This window comes from Adelges cooleyi, unplaced genomic scaffold, assembly GCF_023614345.1.
Source record: "Adelges cooleyi isolate 19-005CV unplaced genomic scaffold, UGA_ACOO_1.1 ACOO_flye_CR_arks_rails_tigmint_CR_PRNA_21, whole genome shotgun sequence".
Lineage (NCBI taxonomy): Eukaryota > Metazoa > Arthropoda > Insecta > Hemiptera > Adelgidae > Adelges > Adelges cooleyi.
Genome location: NW_026095871.1, coordinates 12,345,654 through 12,366,512, shown reverse-complemented (window position 1 = coordinate 12,366,512; position 20,859 = coordinate 12,345,654). Strand labels below are relative to the sequence as shown.

The window sequence follows — 20,859 nt, the reverse complement described above, 5'->3', positions numbered from 1 at the left end:
TTTTCTATATATTTCTGTATTTTATGTGTTTTGTATTTTTGTTTATATCATTATATATGTTTTGTAATTATTATACTAACATGTGTGATTGATGTTGTTTTGTCGTTTTGATATTTTGTTATTTTGTATTTTATCACTTTGTATTTTTGTACTTCATTGTGTTCATTTTTGTAAAAATTGCTTTTTTATCATAACGTTGTATACTTGTGTAAATTGTAATCAATTAATTGAATTAATTGTGTTGATAATTGTGATAACTTAAAATATATATTTATAAAATGATTTCTTGCTTTTTTTTTTTATTTAATTAAGTGTTTTGTGTTCATACAAAACACGTTTTTGTAAAACAAAATTTTCAATAAAAAAGTTTAAAGTTTTATTATTAAACTCCCTTTAATAAACTACATTTATTGAAATCCGAAGATAATCCAAAAAAATAATTGTTATATTAATAGTAAGTACTCTTTAAAAATATTAGACATTTGTTTTATACAGTTGACGCATTTATAGTAAATCTTAAACAAAGCATATTATGATAATAAAAACTAAAAAGTTTTGCTGACTTAGAACTCTCGAACTTTTAACTATACCTAATAGTGGAATATAAACGCTTGATAAATGAAACGTCAGCCATATTTTTCACTATTTTCTTATACATAACACAAACAAATTTACAGTGTAATAAAAACCGAAAAAACTAGAATAGTCGACAAGCGCACTAATATCTAGTCGGAATAAATATTACTTTGTCATACCAATTCAAGTACATCAAGTACTTTAAGCACATTTACTTGTGTTTTCGCTTTCCATAAGCCGTCAATGAGTTAACAGGTCATTAGATAGTCCGCGTACTTTTTTAGCATCCCGTTCGTTAAATATTGTGTTTTTAATCAAAGTCGTGTTATGGTATGACAAATAGCCATATAAAAAATTCAGATAACACCCAATTTAATATTCTACATGATCAACCCATTGTATTTTAGTAGTTTTAATAAACAATTTTACTAAATATTATACTCGTACATAACGTTTACGAAATCATATTTTTAGTTTTTACTGATCATAAAGTGGTTATTTATTAGCAATTCTTTTTATGAAGTTTTGCCTCAAATAAAGTAAAAATGATTGACGGAATAACAATATTGAGTATAATAATCGAGATTATTCTGATGAATTTTTAAAGTTACTATATAACAACACTTTTATTTATTGTTGTTTTTACCCCTTTTAAGTTTTAATATAATGAAATTGCGTCAGAATTGATGGCTTAAAAAATAATTATGGTTTTAAAGTTATATTGTTTAAGGCTAACGTTATGTTGGAAACACATTTTACTAAACAGATATTGTTTAAAAATGTGCAATGTATATACTTGTAAAGTATATTATTAGAGATTAAAGTAATTTTATTTAAAATAAAAAACATGGATTCACTGACAAATGTAGGTATGTAAACAAAGTATCTCTTGATATTTCACGATACAAATTGATTTATCAAATTAAAGACCATTGTGTTTTTAGTTTTAATATTATGACAAGTTAAAATAAAAACATTGATTCACTGTCAGGTGTCTTGAATGATTGACATACAATTTTAAACACAATGTGATAATGTGAACACAATAGAAAATAATATATATACAAATGTATTACAATTTAAATGATTTATTGTACTAGTCCATCAGTATAGTAACGGCATGCGTTTCAAGTGGGGTCAATTAGCTATCATAGCTCCAATATATTATGTAAGCAAGTTAATCGGCACTCTACCAATTAAGTATGAAAATAAACTTACAATACAATCAGATCATTTTCAAGGAAAGAATCATCGAAAATGTAAGTATTTACAAACAAAAAACTAAACAAATTTCTAAATATCTTTATGGTACTGTTATACATCTGATCTGTCTGTAACAAGATTTTTAAAAATCAATTAGAACAAAGCAATGTATAGATTTTAGAATTGTACTTGATTCTTATAGGTATAATGCAAATGTATGATCTAAACTATTTCATGAACAAATCCAGCAGATTATTGTACAATCACATTGAATTACGTTTTAGAATGAGTTCAAATATGTTATTAATTTGGAGAACTAATAAATTATTAATTCTGATTATTAGTGAATAGGTAAAACCTCATGAATATAAAAGGAATTTGCAGAATAATTTTGTTGTTACAACTCACGTTGTTACAAGAGTTATTTTATTTAATAATTCAATTTAAATTTGTGCAGTACCTTATGTATATAGATAATTCTAAAGATTATTACTTATTATTGAATTTGTTTGTTATTATTTTCCAGGTCACGACGTACGTTTCAACCTTAGCAAAGGGGGTATTATTATTTGGGCTATGATGTTCAGTTTCCAGTTATGGTCATCTTTTCGAATGGCGTTTTACCTGACAGAAGCCTTGACGGAGAGAAAGAAACTGGAGTGGTGTTCGATGGACAACTTTTGCAGTGTATTCGCTTTGCTATTGTCACATTCGTTTACAAGTCCACTAATAGTTTTCGTGGCGTTTTTCCGACTGCGGAAGACCGTTAACTGTTTTAATATGACCTCCATGATCTTACTTCGATGCCGTTATCCACGCAGCCTATCAGTTAACGCGTTTGTGATTTTAGCCTTCTTGGTAATATTACTAGCCCAGGCCCTTATTGCTCTACTGGGTTTTCCCAACATACACACAGATCTCTTTTACCCATACTACATCGGCCATTTGACACCGTTAATTGTGATCAATCTCGTCAGCATACTGTGTTTGGTCACTCAACACGCGTACGAGGACATAAACAGGTAAATGTGCCTCCAAAATATCTGAACATATATTGAATTTTGTTTTTACAAAATATATGACTATATTACATTCTTAGGAGACCTCGTAGGATTTAAAAAATTGAGCTCAGCACTGATATTAACACTACGACTATTTAATGTATACTTTTTTTTTTTTGTCATCAATAGTTATCGCTGTGTAGGAACCTTTGGCACGTTTGGTAGGGATCAGATTAAAAAGTTTAAAGTTGACTTAAAATTTTGGTTTTTTTTAGAATCGAATAGAAGGGCAGCATAATTGAAATTCGAATGGACTTACATATTATATTATGTAATTATTTCAGGGAATTGGAGGAACTGTGCCACGTGCAATCAAAACCCGAACGAGTATTGCGACTATCAGCGTTAATGAATGATCATTGGTTTTTAGAAGATTACATAGAACATTTGTCAAATACGTTCGGACCTGATTTAATGTTTGTAATGATGGATACTTACTTACAAATGTTGCTGTTTTTGTATATCAAGATTTGGGAGACCGTAATTCGTGGAGTGTACACAATAAGAGGCCATAGTACCGGACAGCTGTTACTTAACATAGCCAAATTTTTGTACTTGTGCTATAGATGTGAATCGCCAGTTAAAGTGGTAGATAGAAAAATTCTTTGTACATTAAAAAAACTACAAAATTAGTATAATATCAAGATCTGAAAATAATATTTTTTCTTCTTCTTCTTTGTAATCGACCATTAAGATCATACATTCAAACACAAATCTTGCCACTTCCCCCTATCCATCGCTATGTCATGCCAAATAGCATTTGGGTCCAGCATTTGTACATCCTTCCTGACTTGGTCCTCCCATCTTAGTCGTGGTCGCCCCAGAGGTCTCTTTCCTTGTGGAGTCCCACATTGAACCATCCGAATTAAAGTTCCTTCTTTTCTCCATGCATGTCCTGCCCATTGGAGTCTCTTTTTTTTTGTTTCTCTAATTATATCAGGCATTTGGTACAACTGTTTAAGCTCTTCGTTTTTTCGAATTCTCCATTCCCCCGTCATTTCATCTATACATGGTCCGAAGATTCGTCTTAATATTTTTCTTTCGAAAATCAGCAGTCTCTGATAATATTTTTTATCTGACTAAATTAACTATTTTACTCAGTTCACTAAAAACCATTACAAACCGTATTATACCATTTGTGTTTAGTGCTTCATACGTTTTTTAAGATTTTAGTCCCTTCCATTTTGTAATATATTTACATTTAGTGATAAATATCGCTAATTATGTCTTTTTTTATTTAAATATGGTTGATTTCCGATTTGATTGACATTTTTAATTACTTAAATTAGTGTTAGTTTTAATGTAATTTTGTTTATAGAGAGAACGAACAATTTTTCACTTGCAACACTTAAGTTTCACACTGCATAACGAGCCTACTAGTCAAACGATCGTAAGTATAATGACGAATATATGTACAAGAAATTAGGTTTATTTACAAAATTAAAATAACTAAATACAACACTTACAGCTCAAGATTTTTACACTTCGCGTTAATAGCCGCGAGGAAAAGGTGACTGCTTCAGGTTTTATCAACATAAATATGTCACTTGTATGTAAAGTAAGTTTGAAACGAACATTTTAAAAATAAACAATTAACCGTGTTAACATAAAACATATTGCACAAGTTTTGATTTAGTATAAAATTAATAATATTTAAATGTAATGGTATTTTACTTTGCGCATAATGAAAATTAAATTGTATGGTAAGATTGTTAAGTGTTAAGCGTTATTTTATGTATAAATCTCCGTACCATATGCGTTTTGGCACAGCTAACCCGAATGTTATTTATATGTTTATAGACAGCAGGAGTTGTGCTGACGTACTTTTTGGTGCTTGTACAAATTCAATCGGAGAACTACAAATTTTTTATCAAAAGTAATGTTAACACTTCGTTTGTACCGTGCGAAAGATGGCCTTGTCTTAAAAGTTTATGAATTTTGATAATTACAAAAAATGTCTTAGTCCTGTAGCGTATATTTATTTAAACGAGATCAATCATTGTGCACATTAACAGAACTAAATTATTGAAGTGATAAAATAAAGAAAATAGTTCATCTTAATAAATATATATATATATATATATATATATATAAATAAAATATTACCTAATGCTCTCTTACGTTTAACGTCCGTTATTCCCGCCGATCGGGGCATAGACGGTTTTAGATTTGGCATTTTTGGGCTTATAGCTGGCTGCTAACCTAACGCTACCAAAAAAGTTGGTCCCTGATACACGTTAACATTATTATTTTTGATATCTCTAGCTAACCTGTATATCGTATATTTCACATTTATAATAATAAAAGTAATTAAACAATCAATATACTTTAACTTAGCCAAATGCATAACAAATCATTGACACTGAATTCGCACAGTGTTGTTTCTGTGCGAAACTTTGAAATATGTCGAATGTATATGTATTATAATAAATTAAATAAATATTATAAATTATTTGAAATAAGTGGTTTTTGGTTCAAAAATAAATTTTATTTTTTAATTGTATTTTTAAATTGTCTAGGTGTGAATTTAATTGTAGTTTTACTATCAGCTTAACAGGTTTCAAGAAACATAGTTTATTGTAATAAAGTATTGCAATTACAAATAATTAATGTATATAATATATAAACACATATATTATTTATGTATTGTATTATATTATATAAAAATATACTTAATTAAAAGCCAAATTAAATTAAATATCTAAATATTTACCAGATTGATTTAATTCTTGGCTTGATTAATTTCTTATATTTTATGCCTCCTAATTATCAGGATGCATACACATTATTTACAATTTTGTGTAAATTAAAAATGCTACTATTCTATGATAAATTTTAATTGACAAAAGAATTTTTCCGATCATGGCCAATGTTCACCCAGAGAGAGAATTGTCTAGAACAATAATTCTTCAATCCAGGTGGTTAACACCTCACAGAACTAAAATCAAGACTAAAATTACACTTATCGATACCAATCAGTACTTATTACAAAGTATCCTTGAAAAATACCGTAACCGGCAAAACCGGCCGACCCCACGGGCAATCACAGTGCCCTTCTCCATCATCGTGGCGAGCACAGTCAGGCACCCCTTTTCGGATCTGTGACCGCCCCGTAAATACTATGCACTCTTCTAACACCGTATCTGGCGTAACAGGATCTGTGACCTGACTGGCGACGGGCAAAGCCTAGTATAATATAAAACAGTTAGAGCAATGATAAAGCAAACAAGTGTAAGCCAATATTACAAAGGTAAACTTGCTTTTATAAGTATATTTAATCAGTAAAAAAAGTGAATTACGATTTACAGTATAGACTTGACAAATTATAATAATAAGATATATTCACGTTAGTTTCACCAATAAAAGTCAATAAGAATTAATATAGTACAATAATTAATTTTAGGTTAGTTTACAACATGGTCACTCATATTCTCTTCTTTTAATATTTCTCTGTAACCATTTATTTGGAACTGAATAAGCACCAAAAAGTATGTAAACACAACGCCAGCTGACTAAAAAACATAAGTAAGAATGAACGTTATTTGTATAGATACAAGTAATACTGAATACTAATGGTACTAATGAATACCAACACAAAAAAGTAGTGGTAAGTTTATATTGAAGAATTTCAATACAGTAAGATGAACTTCTCGGCAATTGACTCGGAGTGTGAACACTTTCAACTGCAACAAATACATAATAAACAATAACAAATACAAATAATTAATAATAATTACAAATTTACTATTAGTAAATATTAAATATTTACATTTTTTTACGATTTAAAAATATTTTTGATTTAGACAACAAACTTAATTGAGAAATACTTATTTTCACTAAAGTTATACCAATATTGTCAAATCGTTTTGACCCACGTTATATGTATTAGGAATATTATTACCGATAAATATGAGTTACTCACAAGATTTTGGCAAATGGAATCATCGTACAAGACGTCTCTCAAATACTGTAGTTTTGAAAGCACCAGTCGACTCTAAATTGAAAAGAGAAAACATTGATTGTAGGTTGCTTAAATTTAGATTGATCACCGAATAATTATTTATTATTAGTATTAATTCGAATGATGTTAGTAACACCTGTTAGTCTATTAGTATAAAAATTACCGGATTTTTATATGCTAATAAGTTTGTCGTGTCTGTTTTTTTTTGTGTTCTTTAAAATTAAAATATTATCTGTACTTTTTCCTAAATATAAATTGGTCTGTTACTATACGATTATGATAACTGTTTAGAATTTTAATAATTGTATGATATTCTGTGCAACGAAATGAGTTGATATACTAAAATAAACAACGATGGACTTCCTCTGCAGTAATAACAGTGTGGGATGACTGACGATGTGCACAGATAGTTTTTTTAAATTAAATTACAGACTAGGAATATTGGGCAAACGATACTTTTACCAGACTTGAAAAAATCAATGTTATCAATTCTGTTAACGAATTCCTAAATTAAATCTAATATAATTTTTTTAATCCTCCATCCACAAAAAATTAACCATTATTCCGAAATGCAACTAAATAACTAAATGTACTAAATCATTATTTCTTGTTTTTTTAGAGTTACCTCTTTGACTGAAGCATTGCATCTATAACACAAATAAAACAAATTTCCTGCAATTATGCATATGTGCAAAGACAAGCGAATGACTGAAAAAACGTCTTGATTCGTACTGCGAACAATATATTCCCATACAAACATATACACACTTAACAATAACTGAATATAAATGTCCAGTAAGATGAAAAATAATTCATATCCAAACGTGTCGGATATGTGTTCAATGTAATTTTCAAGAAACCAATGATCGTTCATCAAGGATGTCAGCCGGAATGCCCGTTCCGATTGCGACTTCAACATGCGTATTACTTCCATTTCTCTAAGAAACAATAATTATACATAATTAATTTGTGAAATTCATACGAAATTCTGTTGTTTTTATAGTATTTAGAGTCACTATTAAAACTATTAATATAAAATTGCACAAGGAGACTCGAGACATTCTAACGGACAGGGCTTAGACAAATATTTACAAGTGTATGTACTTGTAATAACGTTTCTAAATTAATATGTATTAGGTACCTGTTAATATCTTCAAACGAATTCTGTGAAACCAAACACATAATACTGATTAAATGAACGATCAACATAGGACATGTGTATGTTGTGTGAAAAGTAAAAAAAACAAAAGCAACTTTATTATTGTTCAAGAACAATAATACTATTATTTTAATTATGACAGAGATCATTAACAGCAGTACGGCATACGTGCTAATGGGCAAACCACGCGAGTAACGATTTCGTAGCAATAGAGTTGCAGTCATGTTTAAGCAACGGACGGTTTTTTTCAGTCGAAACGCGACCAAAATGATCACTATAGGACTTATCATAGTATGCGAGATCAGCACACCAAGTACACTGCAAAAGTTATCCAACGAACAGATAACTTTTTTTCTACCAGCGAATGACAATAGTATTAATTGTGACATCCCGTAAACTGTCCACAGTTGTACGGCCATCTGTATAGTCCAAACAATAATTCCACATTTGCTTACGCTGAAACGTATGTTGTTAGCTGAAAAAAAAAAACAGTTTTTATCTAATATTAAATAATAACACAAATTGAACAAAATAAGTAGTCCATCACAGAGCGAGGTTAGTGCATAGTAGGGACCGGATTCATTTTGTTTAATTAGTTTACTGTTTTGTGATTATTGTCTAATGAATTTGCTATAAATAATTTTATTAAAATAATAATATCAATTAAAAATATTTTAACACTAAATTTTATTAAAATTGCCCTAGAAATTATCTACCCTGCACATTTTAGTAAATTAAATAAAAATAATAAATAAATAATACTGAGGTCACCGGTATAAGCATCGATCATCTCTAAAATTGATAACGCCACTTTCAAATAAGTGATTTGATGCAAATATGATAAAATATACATACAAGTAGGGGTTTTTATTGGAATAAAACTATTGCATAGTCATTTCAATTTTAATTGAATTTGAAGTTTGTTTAATAATTCGGTAGAAATACAATTCAATACTTAATGTACAATGTATTGTACTATCTTTATATTATGTATACGGATTGTATTGTATTGTTTTGTTCAACGAAATGGTTTGAAAAGTGAAGTATCAAAAACAAAAAAACCATCATTGTAAAACAATACCTTTTAAATTATGTTTTAAAACAAGTAAATCTGATATTAAAATTTAATTTGAGAAGCTTAAACTACACATGTTTACATTAAAATAAGTTAAAAAATTAAAAACCGAAGATTTATGTGTTTTTATGTTAAATTTTGAACCGAAAAACTCTAGAAGTGTGTTATGTACAAATGACCTAACCTTTTAAAAATAATTTCACAGATAAAGGTAAAATAATTGTTTAAATCTTACTATTATAATGAATCCTCCCACAAAAATCTTTAGAATTTCTGTTTTTTTCGATTCGATGGTATGAGTAACTGATTGGTAAAACACCGAACATTTTACAAAGGTAATAAACTGGAGCAAAAATAGCCAAACGCCCAATTTTCCACCGCCTATTCATGGTTTGATCAATGACCGTATTCTACGAACAACTCTTTAATGTTAAGTAATCTGACCAAATTCGTTTTAATTAAACTTGCAACTTAAAATGTCTATAAAATAAAAACAAATAATAGTGTTGACGGAACACGTCAACATTGTCGAGAATTGTTAAAAAAACAATATTTACTAAAAAAACTCGATTATTATATGCAATGTTGGTGTTATTCCATCAATCATTTTTACTTTGTATCATGGCAAAATATTATTAATAAAATTGCTAATGAATAACCACTTTTTGAACATTAAAAAAATTATTTTCTATTTACAAAGGTCAAAATTGTATAATCATCGCATAATATCGTCACCAACGTATTCATTTATTATAAACATCCCGTTCTAAAATATAAAAATTAATAGTTAATATTAGTACTCAATATAATTTATTTTACATCTCAAAATAAAATAACAATTATGTACACATTATGTTAATAATTACTGTACTGAAATATGAAACAAATTGGCGTAGAATAGTTTGTACTACAGTGTTCTTAATATTTTTAGTTTCTCAATTGTCTACGGTATTTTTTTGTAAAGAATTATTTTCTTTAGCTTCTAAGTTAAACTTATTTTAGGACAAACATTAATATTTACCGTTATTTTCTTCAATTGAATGCCTAATTCAAGATAAAGAGAACTATCGTTTTTCATTTTTTTTTCTATAATCCTAAAAGCTTTCTTCATAGATTATAATATTTAAAGAAAATCCGATATTTTGTGGCCTATTTTGACAATATTTTTACGATTTTCTATCCACCGCTTGTTGATACGTCCTTTTAAGTATAAACAAAATATAATAAGTAGTTTATTAAACCTAAAATTACTGTTAAAAAACTTTTCCATAGCGCATTTCCTAAACAATGATAATTTGGGGATAATACAGAGTGATAATTTTATCATGAACCACTCAATATCTCATAGGATTTAATAAGAAATTACATTTTTTTTTTACAAGTGGTTTTATACAATATGATCTAAATTCATGACATTTATTAGTTGTATGATCAACCGTAACCTAATCGAGTTATATTTTTGGCTAGAAATCTACTTTGGATTTTACTGGGAAGTTTGTAATGGCTGCCAGTTTTTCTTATTTGTATTTTTTGTAAAAATGATATAAATTCGCCACAACAATCGTAATATATATCCCGAGAAACGAGGGGTTCTAGTTTCATGTAATGTATATATTTAAGTTATGAGTAAATTAGTAGCTCGAATACAAGATTTTATTTGTATGCTATAAAAAGGAAGTATTGGCAAACAGCCAAAATAAAAAAAAATACTTTACCCCATGATTCGTATCATGTCGACAAACGCTGCATGTATCGTTTTTTTTATGTTTTACTTGGTCGACGATAAAAAAACAAAAAGTATTTTGTCAAAATATATTATACCCGGCGATTTTTTTAACATCCTACATTAGTTTACTAATTTCAATTTTGTAGTGTTTTTTTTTTTTTTTTGAAAACATTTTTATTTAATTTATAGTAAAATATTAGACAATACCTATTCAAATTTTTATCTTTTTAAACAGTTAAAGCAGTTGCTCTATCAACTTAAAAATGTTAAAATATGAATACGTGTATATTTAATTAGCTTTTTAAATTAACAATAATTTAGTAAAACTCGTTTAATACATATATAATGTATATTATGTTTGCCTAGGGAATTGGACGTACGCAGCCGGATACTTCCAAAGGAACATTAGCGTTGTGACACGATCGTGTTCGGTTATTTAAAAAGCTTAGTAGCGCGTTTCGAACAAGTGTTACACGTCGCCATACTGTTAAACACGGTTTTGAACGGCTCCTAATTGAACATTAAAATGTCAACTTGACAAACACACCAGCTCATCCGTTCCGATTCAACGCCACTTACAAGTTTAGTTTGATTAAATTACTGTTGAGGTTACAGTGTATGCTTCTAACGTGCTGTTGTACTAATTTACGAAATGCTAGAATATTAATTATTGTGTTTGAAAAAAAAAAACCGAATTAGTCGGTTATAACATTTTTTCAATCGGTTAAGAGATAATAGCAGTCCAATACACTCTATAGTATGTTGATGAATGATTTGTATTCGGGTATTTGGCGTTCCATTTCCTGGATGATTGCCCGTGGCCTATTTTAAACAGCTGCCATGTAGTGTTATTTGTTCGCGACCGACCAAAGGTTACCTATATTATATTGTTGGAAAACAACAATTTAATCGGTAACAAGTTAGAACTAAACAGTACTTCAAACATTGTTTAAAGTCGTGTCCGCCGGCTGGTATAGTAGCAGATGGAGCCGATCGTGGTTTTTGTGACCTATGTAATTTCCACTATTTTCGATTGTTTAGCAGAGTCCCTTAATAATAGATTGTCCTGTTTGTCGGTAGTGGTTCAGTTTACGGAAACAATTGTACTTTTGGTCTATTGTTTGCTAAAAGTATGTCAGTAAATCCGTTAACCGTCGAAATCCTTGCTGGATTCTGTCGAATTATCTGCGGCCTGATGATATTTACTAATTCTATTTGATAACTTATCGGTGCCATTTAGAAGTTTATCCAACATAAACAAAATGCCACTATCAAGTTTCTACGGTATGTGCTCTTGTTTCATATGCTTTCTGCTAATTTAAAAGAAGACATTGATCAAACGCCGGTAATTTAAGGTTTAAATCCGTTTTCAGTTAAAATAATTAGATTATTAATCAAGTTTAATAATTAGAAAAAAAATTAGTATAGCTCTATATTTTTCGGTTTCTCTTTTACAAATATTTGATCTCAACATCAAAAGCCAACTAATTACATAATATAATAACATTTTATTTTTTATAGTGTCGCCAACATTTTAGACAACTTCAGCAAAAATATAAACGCTTATCACTAACGAATATTAGTATAGAAAAATAGTGTAAACCTTTGTAAACAGACGGTATAATACGAATAATACTAAATAGTAAAATAAAGCTTCGGGGTATTATTTATAACTTATACAATTTTGTTCTACGATTAAAGCCATTTTGTTACTACAAGAAATCAATTTAGACCCAAAAGCCTGAAAAAATTACGCCTAATTAGAATGATCAGATTCTTAATTCTGTAAAAATGATTGAGCTCATCGGCTTGTTTTCCAGGTTTTTGTGGAAGTCGATTTTTAAATAACTGTTTCATTTACTTAAAAAAGACAATGGAGTGAATTTTGTGACTAAAATTGTGTGAAATTTAAATAGGATTTCAACAAAATTTTGATTGAAATATCAAAAATCGATTCTCACAATAACATAGAAAAGAGGCCGATAAACGCAAATATTATTATGGAATTTGACTCTGGCCATACTAACTAGGTGTAATTTTTTCAGGTTTTTTGGTCTTAAATGTTGAAAATACCGACCGCTTTTAATCCGTTTAAGGAAAAATAGTTAAAAAACTTTGCGCGTTTTAGTTATATTAATTTCTTCATCGAAGAACAATTTTTTTTTTACAATCACACAATTTTTATATAATTTTTCATGTAGTAGATTTTCTTAAAATTAATCGTTCACATATTTATTTAAGTATATTTTGTATTCGAATAATATGTTAAATAAAAAAAAAAACGTGAAATAAACAAAAAATTGTTGCCTTTATTAATAATTTATATGTACAATTTGTTTTATTTACAATATATATAATTGCATAACCGTGTTTATTATAATTTATATAAAGTAATAGTGGTTATCAAAATGCGTGTACGCAACAGTAACTATAATAATATATCGCACCCCCGCTTTAAAAGTGACACAACTCAAAAAATATGATTTTCGAGGTTATTTTAAATAAATAGCATATCATTATTGTGTAAAAACGTCATGAGTCTATTGTTATGTTTCACCGATAGATGGCGCACGTCACTTTTGGTATTACATTTTTTCACATTTTGTTGTACTTTTTAAATGACTCTCATGGAAAATAGCATTTTTCCAGTTGTGTCACTTTTTAAGCGGAAGTGCGATACATAATTTAATATCTAAATTTCTTAATTTTAAAAATGTTTATTATTCTTAAATAACAATATGATAATTTATTATTAGACACTGAATAATAATAAATATCATACTATATTAGTACAATATAACGTAAAATATCGTTTATTTAATGGTACATGGAAACAATTACAGAATTTTTTTATTTATAAATATTTACAGCTATATTTTATACGAGTATTTAGATATAATAAATAGATGTTATACAGCGAACGCTTATAAAATACTTTTATTAGTATTATATTATATATTAGTAACAAAACAATATAATATTATAACATATTATTATAATGATATAAAATATCGAAACGAAAACAATATTAGTTACAACGGTATTTATAAACATTATTATAATAATGATAACTTCATATATAGATGTAGCATACAAGTGTTATTGAATATAATATTGTTTTAACATTTTATTTATGACAGTTCTCACTATTAGGGCTACACGTTTAAACATAATGATCTAGGTATTGTTAAACTGTAGGTACTTTATTTCTATGCTCAACTGGTGGGAATAATTATATTTAGACAAGTGTATAGTCAAATCGTTAAGTCAACCGGGTAAAATATAATAAAAGACAATAATATTTGCATTCAGCCTAACCGATGAAGTCGCTCGGACAGTTCTGTCTATTGCTGAACCTAACATTTAAATCATAGCACAAACGTTTTATTTTATTAAGTTGTTATTGGTTAAATAAATAACTGGCAATATATTGACAATTGTGTAAGTACAGAGTGCAAATTGTTGACTACTCGTTGTCGAGATAACTGTAAAAACGTAACATTATCGGATTTGATAAAGTGAAAAAAAAAATTATGAAAATCGTTTTAATATAATCGTTTGAATTTTGCTTATAACAAACTCATTATTACGTTTTGAACTAAGGGACGAGATAAAAAAAAAAAGCGGTCAGGGAAGCATCATTATTTATGACACAACGCGTTTTAATATCCTTGTTGAGCGAGATAACTCGAGTGCAATTTTCGCGGCTTATTCAAAATAGATATACCGGCCAAAGAAATAATGTAATTCCTTTGGGAAATAAGAACACTCGTTTAAAAAAAAATATCACTCCCTCGTTACCGACTCTTTAAGTAAATACCATATCCAAGAAATCCAAAAAAAAAAACTTCAAGTTTTTATCCATAAGTAAAGCTATAATTTTGTAATACGATTTACGGAGAACATGACGAAAAGTCTTATTTACATTTAAGAGTTAAACAAGGAGACGTACACGAGCGTAAAGTGAAGTAAAGTACCAATGTATTTCTCTTTTGATAAAAAAAAAATAACAGCTACACGTTCAAAAGTGTGTGTAATTATATTCAATCATAAGAAATCGTTTGCTTTGAAATTAAGTTCGATTCGATTGAAAATGCAATACATACATTTTACTAAAAGCCGATACGGTTGAATGCGTTTTTTAATCAACATAATATTTTATTTAATTCAATTAACGGTCTCGCCGGGTATCATTGGTAATTTATTGCTGTTGGTCCAGAAAATGTCCGTTTTTATTTTTATTTTAGTAGATAATATTTTATCACATCCCTTTATTTCCATCGGTGAAAAATGAACTCCAATGCAACCTAAATCCGTTTAACAACTGTCTAAGTGCGGATTAACAGCTAACTCGACACGTCATTGTGTAAACAACGGTTTGTACAAAACAAAAGCTAATCATGACGTTCCGTGTAATAGGATTGTATATTATTATCAGTGTTATCGTTATTATTATTATTAATCATTCTGTACAACTCTGTCTGGGCACCATTAATCATGGCGTTTGCAGCTAAAGCGGGAATTCGAATAATGTATTATCCGATCAACGGGGTGGTTAATTTGTATTGATAATAATAATTGTCAATACTGACCAATGTAATACAATTATCATTGAGCGCTATAGGCGTTTTACGGCACCGAAGTCCTAATTTAATAATGATAATATTATTATTATTATTATTGTATTCGATACAAACTCGGTTTTTGATCGCCATAACATCTATTGTTGTTAATTTAATTTACACCCGGACCGCGGCACAACTTTACATTTTTTTTTAATTCTATCCCTTTCACATCCCCGTCCAATCACAATCCACCATTGCCACTATCGACGACGGACAGAGAATGAAACTCGACGACTTTAAACAGAATTGGGAACAATCGAGGTCATTGCGGTCAACGGTCGGTGGAAAAATTAAATATGAAAATAAAAATACAATATAAACTACACGATCGAAGGCTTTCGAACTCGGGCATTCGGCCGGAAAATCGCATAAGCTTATGCGATGAGCGAGGCTTCGTGTTTCCCGACTTTGGCCACAACATTTATTATTTTTTCTTGTAGTCCTACACGTCTTACTGCACACACACATACAAATAACGCACGACCCATTTATAATACACACACACACACACTTGTATATACATTAACAAAAACGACAACAGTTAGGCAACAACGCCGGCGTTGACCAATCTAATCTTGGACCGCGAGGTCCGATTTCTTTGACGGTTAAAAAAAACATATAGGTATATAATGTATATATGGTCTTATACTGTATAATCGATTAATACTCTTTACGGCCGTCCCGTTGTAAGACAATGATAACTAATAATTTTTTTTTTTTTTGTACATCGACGTTGTTTTTTTTTTAATTATAATTATTTATAACATATTGTTATGTATAGAATATATATATATATATTATAGGAACTCGTTCGACGGAGCATTATTATCTGAGTTGATCGTCGGTACGGGTGAACGTCCAGCTGAGGATCATAACGCACAGTATTGTGATGGAGCTGTTGGACAAGCCGGCCGATCCGGTCTGCATGGCGGCCGGACTCTCGCCTGTAAACAAAACCGGTGTGTGTTATTAGAGCAATATAAACATTTTTTTTTTTTTTTGAGAAGGGGGGGGCTTAAGTACCGTTTAACACGTGAACGACCACGCTGGAAACGTCGGCGTTGGACGGCGTGCACGAGTATTTGCCGGAGTCGGATTGCACGGCGTCCTGTATGAGCAGATAACTGACCGTAACGTCTCCTTTTTCTGTTACAACGCTCACGCCTCCGCGACTCGAGTCGTAGCTGATTACCTGAAATCGACGAACATAATAAAAAAAAAACGGACTAACGCATAACGAAACATACTGAGGCATTACATAGAAGTGTACAATTAGACGGGACACTGCATATCTTACCGGGCCTCTACGGAAAACGTATTCATCTTTTATAAAAAAATACGGTGTCTCTCACGTTGCTTGGACAAGCCTAAATTAGTTTTGAGTTTAAGTTAATAGAGTACTGGCAACTAAAAAAACACCCCGTTAAACTCTTATAAACGTAGAAACAAAATAGTTTTCAATGTGCGGCCGATAGTCGAGACCAGAATTTAATGAAACACACACAGTTTACCAGTTTGGGATTGAAATCATGTCAATGAAAAAGTATTGCAGAAAAGTGCCTCTCCAGAGAATACCGCTGAATGAATATGGCTATAACGGATTTACATCCGAGTACATTGAACCAATCAATTTAACCAGGTTAATATGACACGAATAAACCGTGAAAAGTTCAGATTATCCAATTGAGTAATATTTTTAATAACTTCCATAGGGATTCCGCGTGTAAATTACTAACAAAAATACATAAATATTAGGCAATACACGGTAATATAGATATCGTCTTTAATTAAATGTTATTGATTATTTACGGAAAAATTGTAATTTGTAAAATACTAACGTTAAGCTACATAAAGTATAGTACACAATACATTTTATTATCTTTTATATTTGCGAAAATCTATGTCGAAAACAATAATATAAATTACATTTGATTTCCATTAAATGCGAATCAATGCGAAGTCGTTATGTATGAGATAACTTTAGCACGAGTCATGTGATACGGCAGTAAATTTTGTTAAAAAGTTTTCAAAGAAGAAAACTTTATAGCTTCGTATACAATAATATCAACAATAGCTTTAGAGAATATTGAATACATTAAGAGCAGCTTATTGGGTTGTCCTTAATACGAAACGTTCTACCGGATTGCCTGATGTTATTTTCAATATAGTACTTCGTGGAAGTTCGCTCTCATAGTTTCCACGAGAAGTCACGAATTTATTGTTTTTGCGATGATACGACAGTCTTTCCCCTCCGATGTTTTTGCTGAGTTTTTAACCAATCTAGATATCTAGATTAAAAACACTTACGAGGCTAAGCTTTTGATATCCAGTTGGAAAACCAAAAAGTTTTTCTAACATTAGCTATAATATACATATCGATATTCTTTTCTACTCAATATTTAAAACCTATTGTTTTAGTGTAGACTTTAGGCTATGAACGTAGTAATTTGTTTCTATACAACCCAAAAAAATCAAAATGATACTTTAAAATCATATTGCGAATGTTATGAACTCGTTTTGAACTGTTTGTAAGAGCAAAGCAATAAAAAAAAAACGATTTTTTTAAAATAATAATTTCAGACATTACTGACTTGGTGAATATTATATGAACGTATTATTAATTTGTATAGTGACAATTTTTTATTCATTGAGTCTTACTTTCGCTAGTAATAATAATACCATTGTTGTAAAATCATTATAGTACTACATATTGTCAGATCCTATATTATCATAATAATTTATTTATGATTTTTTGTTTGGACTTACTTCGTCGTAATGGTACCAGAAAATGTATGCCGGCGGTTCCGGGCTAAACTTGACAACGCACGTCAAATTTATGGTGCTTCCTTCGTTCACGTGTATGTCAGGGCCTCCGGATATGGAAGCTGACGGCACTGAAACATTATAATACCGTTGTATGTACTTAAGTCAAAATACAAAGCTCTCGCATCAGTGTATAATATACACTGTATATATTAGAATTATGTACGAGTAGGTAATGAGATATGAAAGGGGTTCTGAAAATTTAGTATTTTTTAGAGAATACTTTCGGCTAATGTTTAATCGAAGTGCCTTAATGTTTTCTTAAATATAACCATGGTATATATTACCACGTGGACATCCATACCCAGAAAAGGTTTTCATTAAAAGTTATTATGAATACTTACTCGGTGTAATGTGTAGAATTAATACATGTTATCAAATCGTATTACAACTATTCATACAAAATATTTATTTAATGGATAATATTATACAGGTTGTTTAATTATCAATGGCCAATTTATTGTATTACTTAGGTTGTTTACTTGTAAAAACAATTATTCTATAATGAAAATCTATTATAATATTAAGTATGAACTATGTATTTTGTAGTTAGACCGAAAAAATATATTTTCAATGATTATATCTATGAGTTCAATTTAGATCGTATAGAGTAAGTTGAATATTTTAAGTTAATAAAAAAAAGTCTTAATAGAATGTAATTGGGTTTATGATATTATGTTGGTTACTACTTCTATGTTTTAAAAGCGTTTTGCAGTTTATTTGCAGTTATGACTCTCCGATATAACTTTATAATAAAATTATTACAGGTAGTTATTGTTGACCGGTTTAATAATATTTTATTGTTTTTAGCGCTATTTAACTTAGTTATTTTGAAACACATTATGCTTAACAAAGATAAACGGATAAACGAAAAACGTGACTCGAAGCTAATTCATTCACTTAAGGACATACCATTGTGGAGTGTATGCTAGTTATTGTGTAAGTAAACAAAAGGGTAGGGTAAACATTTAAAATCTTTTCGTACATGTCTATGTCGGTGTGCAAATATTCGTTTCTTTGTTTATACTTTGGGCAAACACAGACTTTTCATAGCTTAAGTTCTACTATCAAATAATAAACGAAAAGTAAAAGTACGGGTACGAGTACTCAATAACCATCCGCCGTGATCTCTATACAAGTAACGAGAATATTTTCAAATTGCAAATACTACAAATTAATAATAACACATACGGAGTTTAAAAATGTAGTTAATGAACTTATGCCATTTTCAGTTCAACGTCGACGTTATGTTGCAAACATAGTATGTGGCATGAGAAAGAGCTTAAGATTTCATAAAATGTCTAACAAGGTCAAGTTATAATATTTCACTTTTACCGAAAACTTTCATGTTCTGGTCATTTTGTATACATTTTGTAAGTCGTTGGCTCAAATTTTGTCTAACCCGCACGCCAGTCAAACTACAATATTATATATTAAACAATTGTATGAACATTTTTTAATTGATAAGACATCATTATGATTTTTTTAAATTTTACATTTACCCGTGACTTGAAACTAGCTTAGAATCGTTTGATTTACACCCAACGAACCGAGCAGTGCTTATAAATAGAGGTCATGTCTATACTACATCCGTATAAAAGTATGTGTAGTAATGGTTATTTCGGTTTCAATACGTTGTACAAACCAATTGAAAATCCAAAGCGTTAGGCAATTGTGGCGCTGGGCAGATTTTATGCGAACACTCCAAACGTTAATTTGGGATGCAATGCCGGTATTCATAAATCACGGACCGGTAAGTGGGAAAGACCTACTAATTAGTCGAAGAGCCGCTCTGAAAGCACCCCAAGAGCTGAAAAGGGATCGCTGCTGAAAACCGGAATAAACACATACATGCGCGCACCTCGGGTTAAGTCTTACAAAAACATCCGTTTCAAAAGCTCACAGGTGCTCGTATTGTTCTCTCGTTGCTGTTTAAACATCTCTGACAACAAAACTGTACGCTTTTTCGATATAATTAAAGAACATAGTACAACGAGATTATTCGGCGATATTTATCAAAGGAATTGTTTTTCGAATTAAGTATATTATACAAGTTACGGGAATGGAATTATTTTAATTTTCAGACGAACAAAACGACAGTTTTTGGTACAGTAATAATAACACATTCTATATAATGAGCACTCTGCATAATATTTTGTATATTGATATAAATACTTCACTCGAATATGAGTGAGCAAAATGTTATGAAACAGCTCCTAATGTATATTCCATAAAATCATAAAGACCGTAGAGTATCAACTATGAAAAATTATTAACAGACGGTAAAGTTTTATTTAAGCGTATTGTAATTATTTTACGGTCGGGTTTCTTTCTTGAGTTCACAGGAGCGGAAAAACTAATGTGTTTTAAATTTCAAGATCAGTGGACTCAAAAATATTAAACTAAAGGGATTTAATATGTTTTAATGGTATTTACATTTTATTTGTGATACACATATAATTTGGCTACCATTAGGAACTGTTCTTTCTTAAAATCTTTATCTATTTTGAATCATTATTATTTTTGTCAAAACATAAACTATTTGTCTAGGAAATAACTGCGTAATCGGATAATGTGTAAATCTTGTATTATGTTGCATTAGCGGTAACGCGTTCAACGTTTTACCCGGCGGAACTTGAAATCAAAAACA

At 29.8% G+C, this 20,859-nt stretch overlaps 1 protein-coding gene across 2 annotated transcripts in view; it reads right to left on the bottom strand.

Annotated features, from left to right (window-relative positions):
• Nucleotides 1-13,778: 13,778 nt before the first annotated feature.
• LOC126834691 (zwei Ig domain protein zig-8-like) overlaps nucleotides 13,779-20,859 on the bottom strand; it is a 204,065-nt gene continuing 196,984 nt past the window's right edge. For both annotated transcript variants that reach the window (XM_050566797.1, XM_050566798.1), the window contains 3 exons: nucleotides 18,153-18,280; nucleotides 16,410-16,578; nucleotides 13,779-16,330 (listed from right to left, as the gene is read on the bottom strand). In XM_050566797.1, the coding sequence (XP_050422754.1) occupies nucleotides 16,212-16,330; nucleotides 16,410-16,578; nucleotides 18,153-18,280 (416 nt within the window). In that variant the 3' untranslated portion in view covers nucleotides 13,779-16,211. The remainder of the gene's footprint in view (nucleotides 16,331-16,409; nucleotides 16,579-18,152; nucleotides 18,281-20,859) is intronic.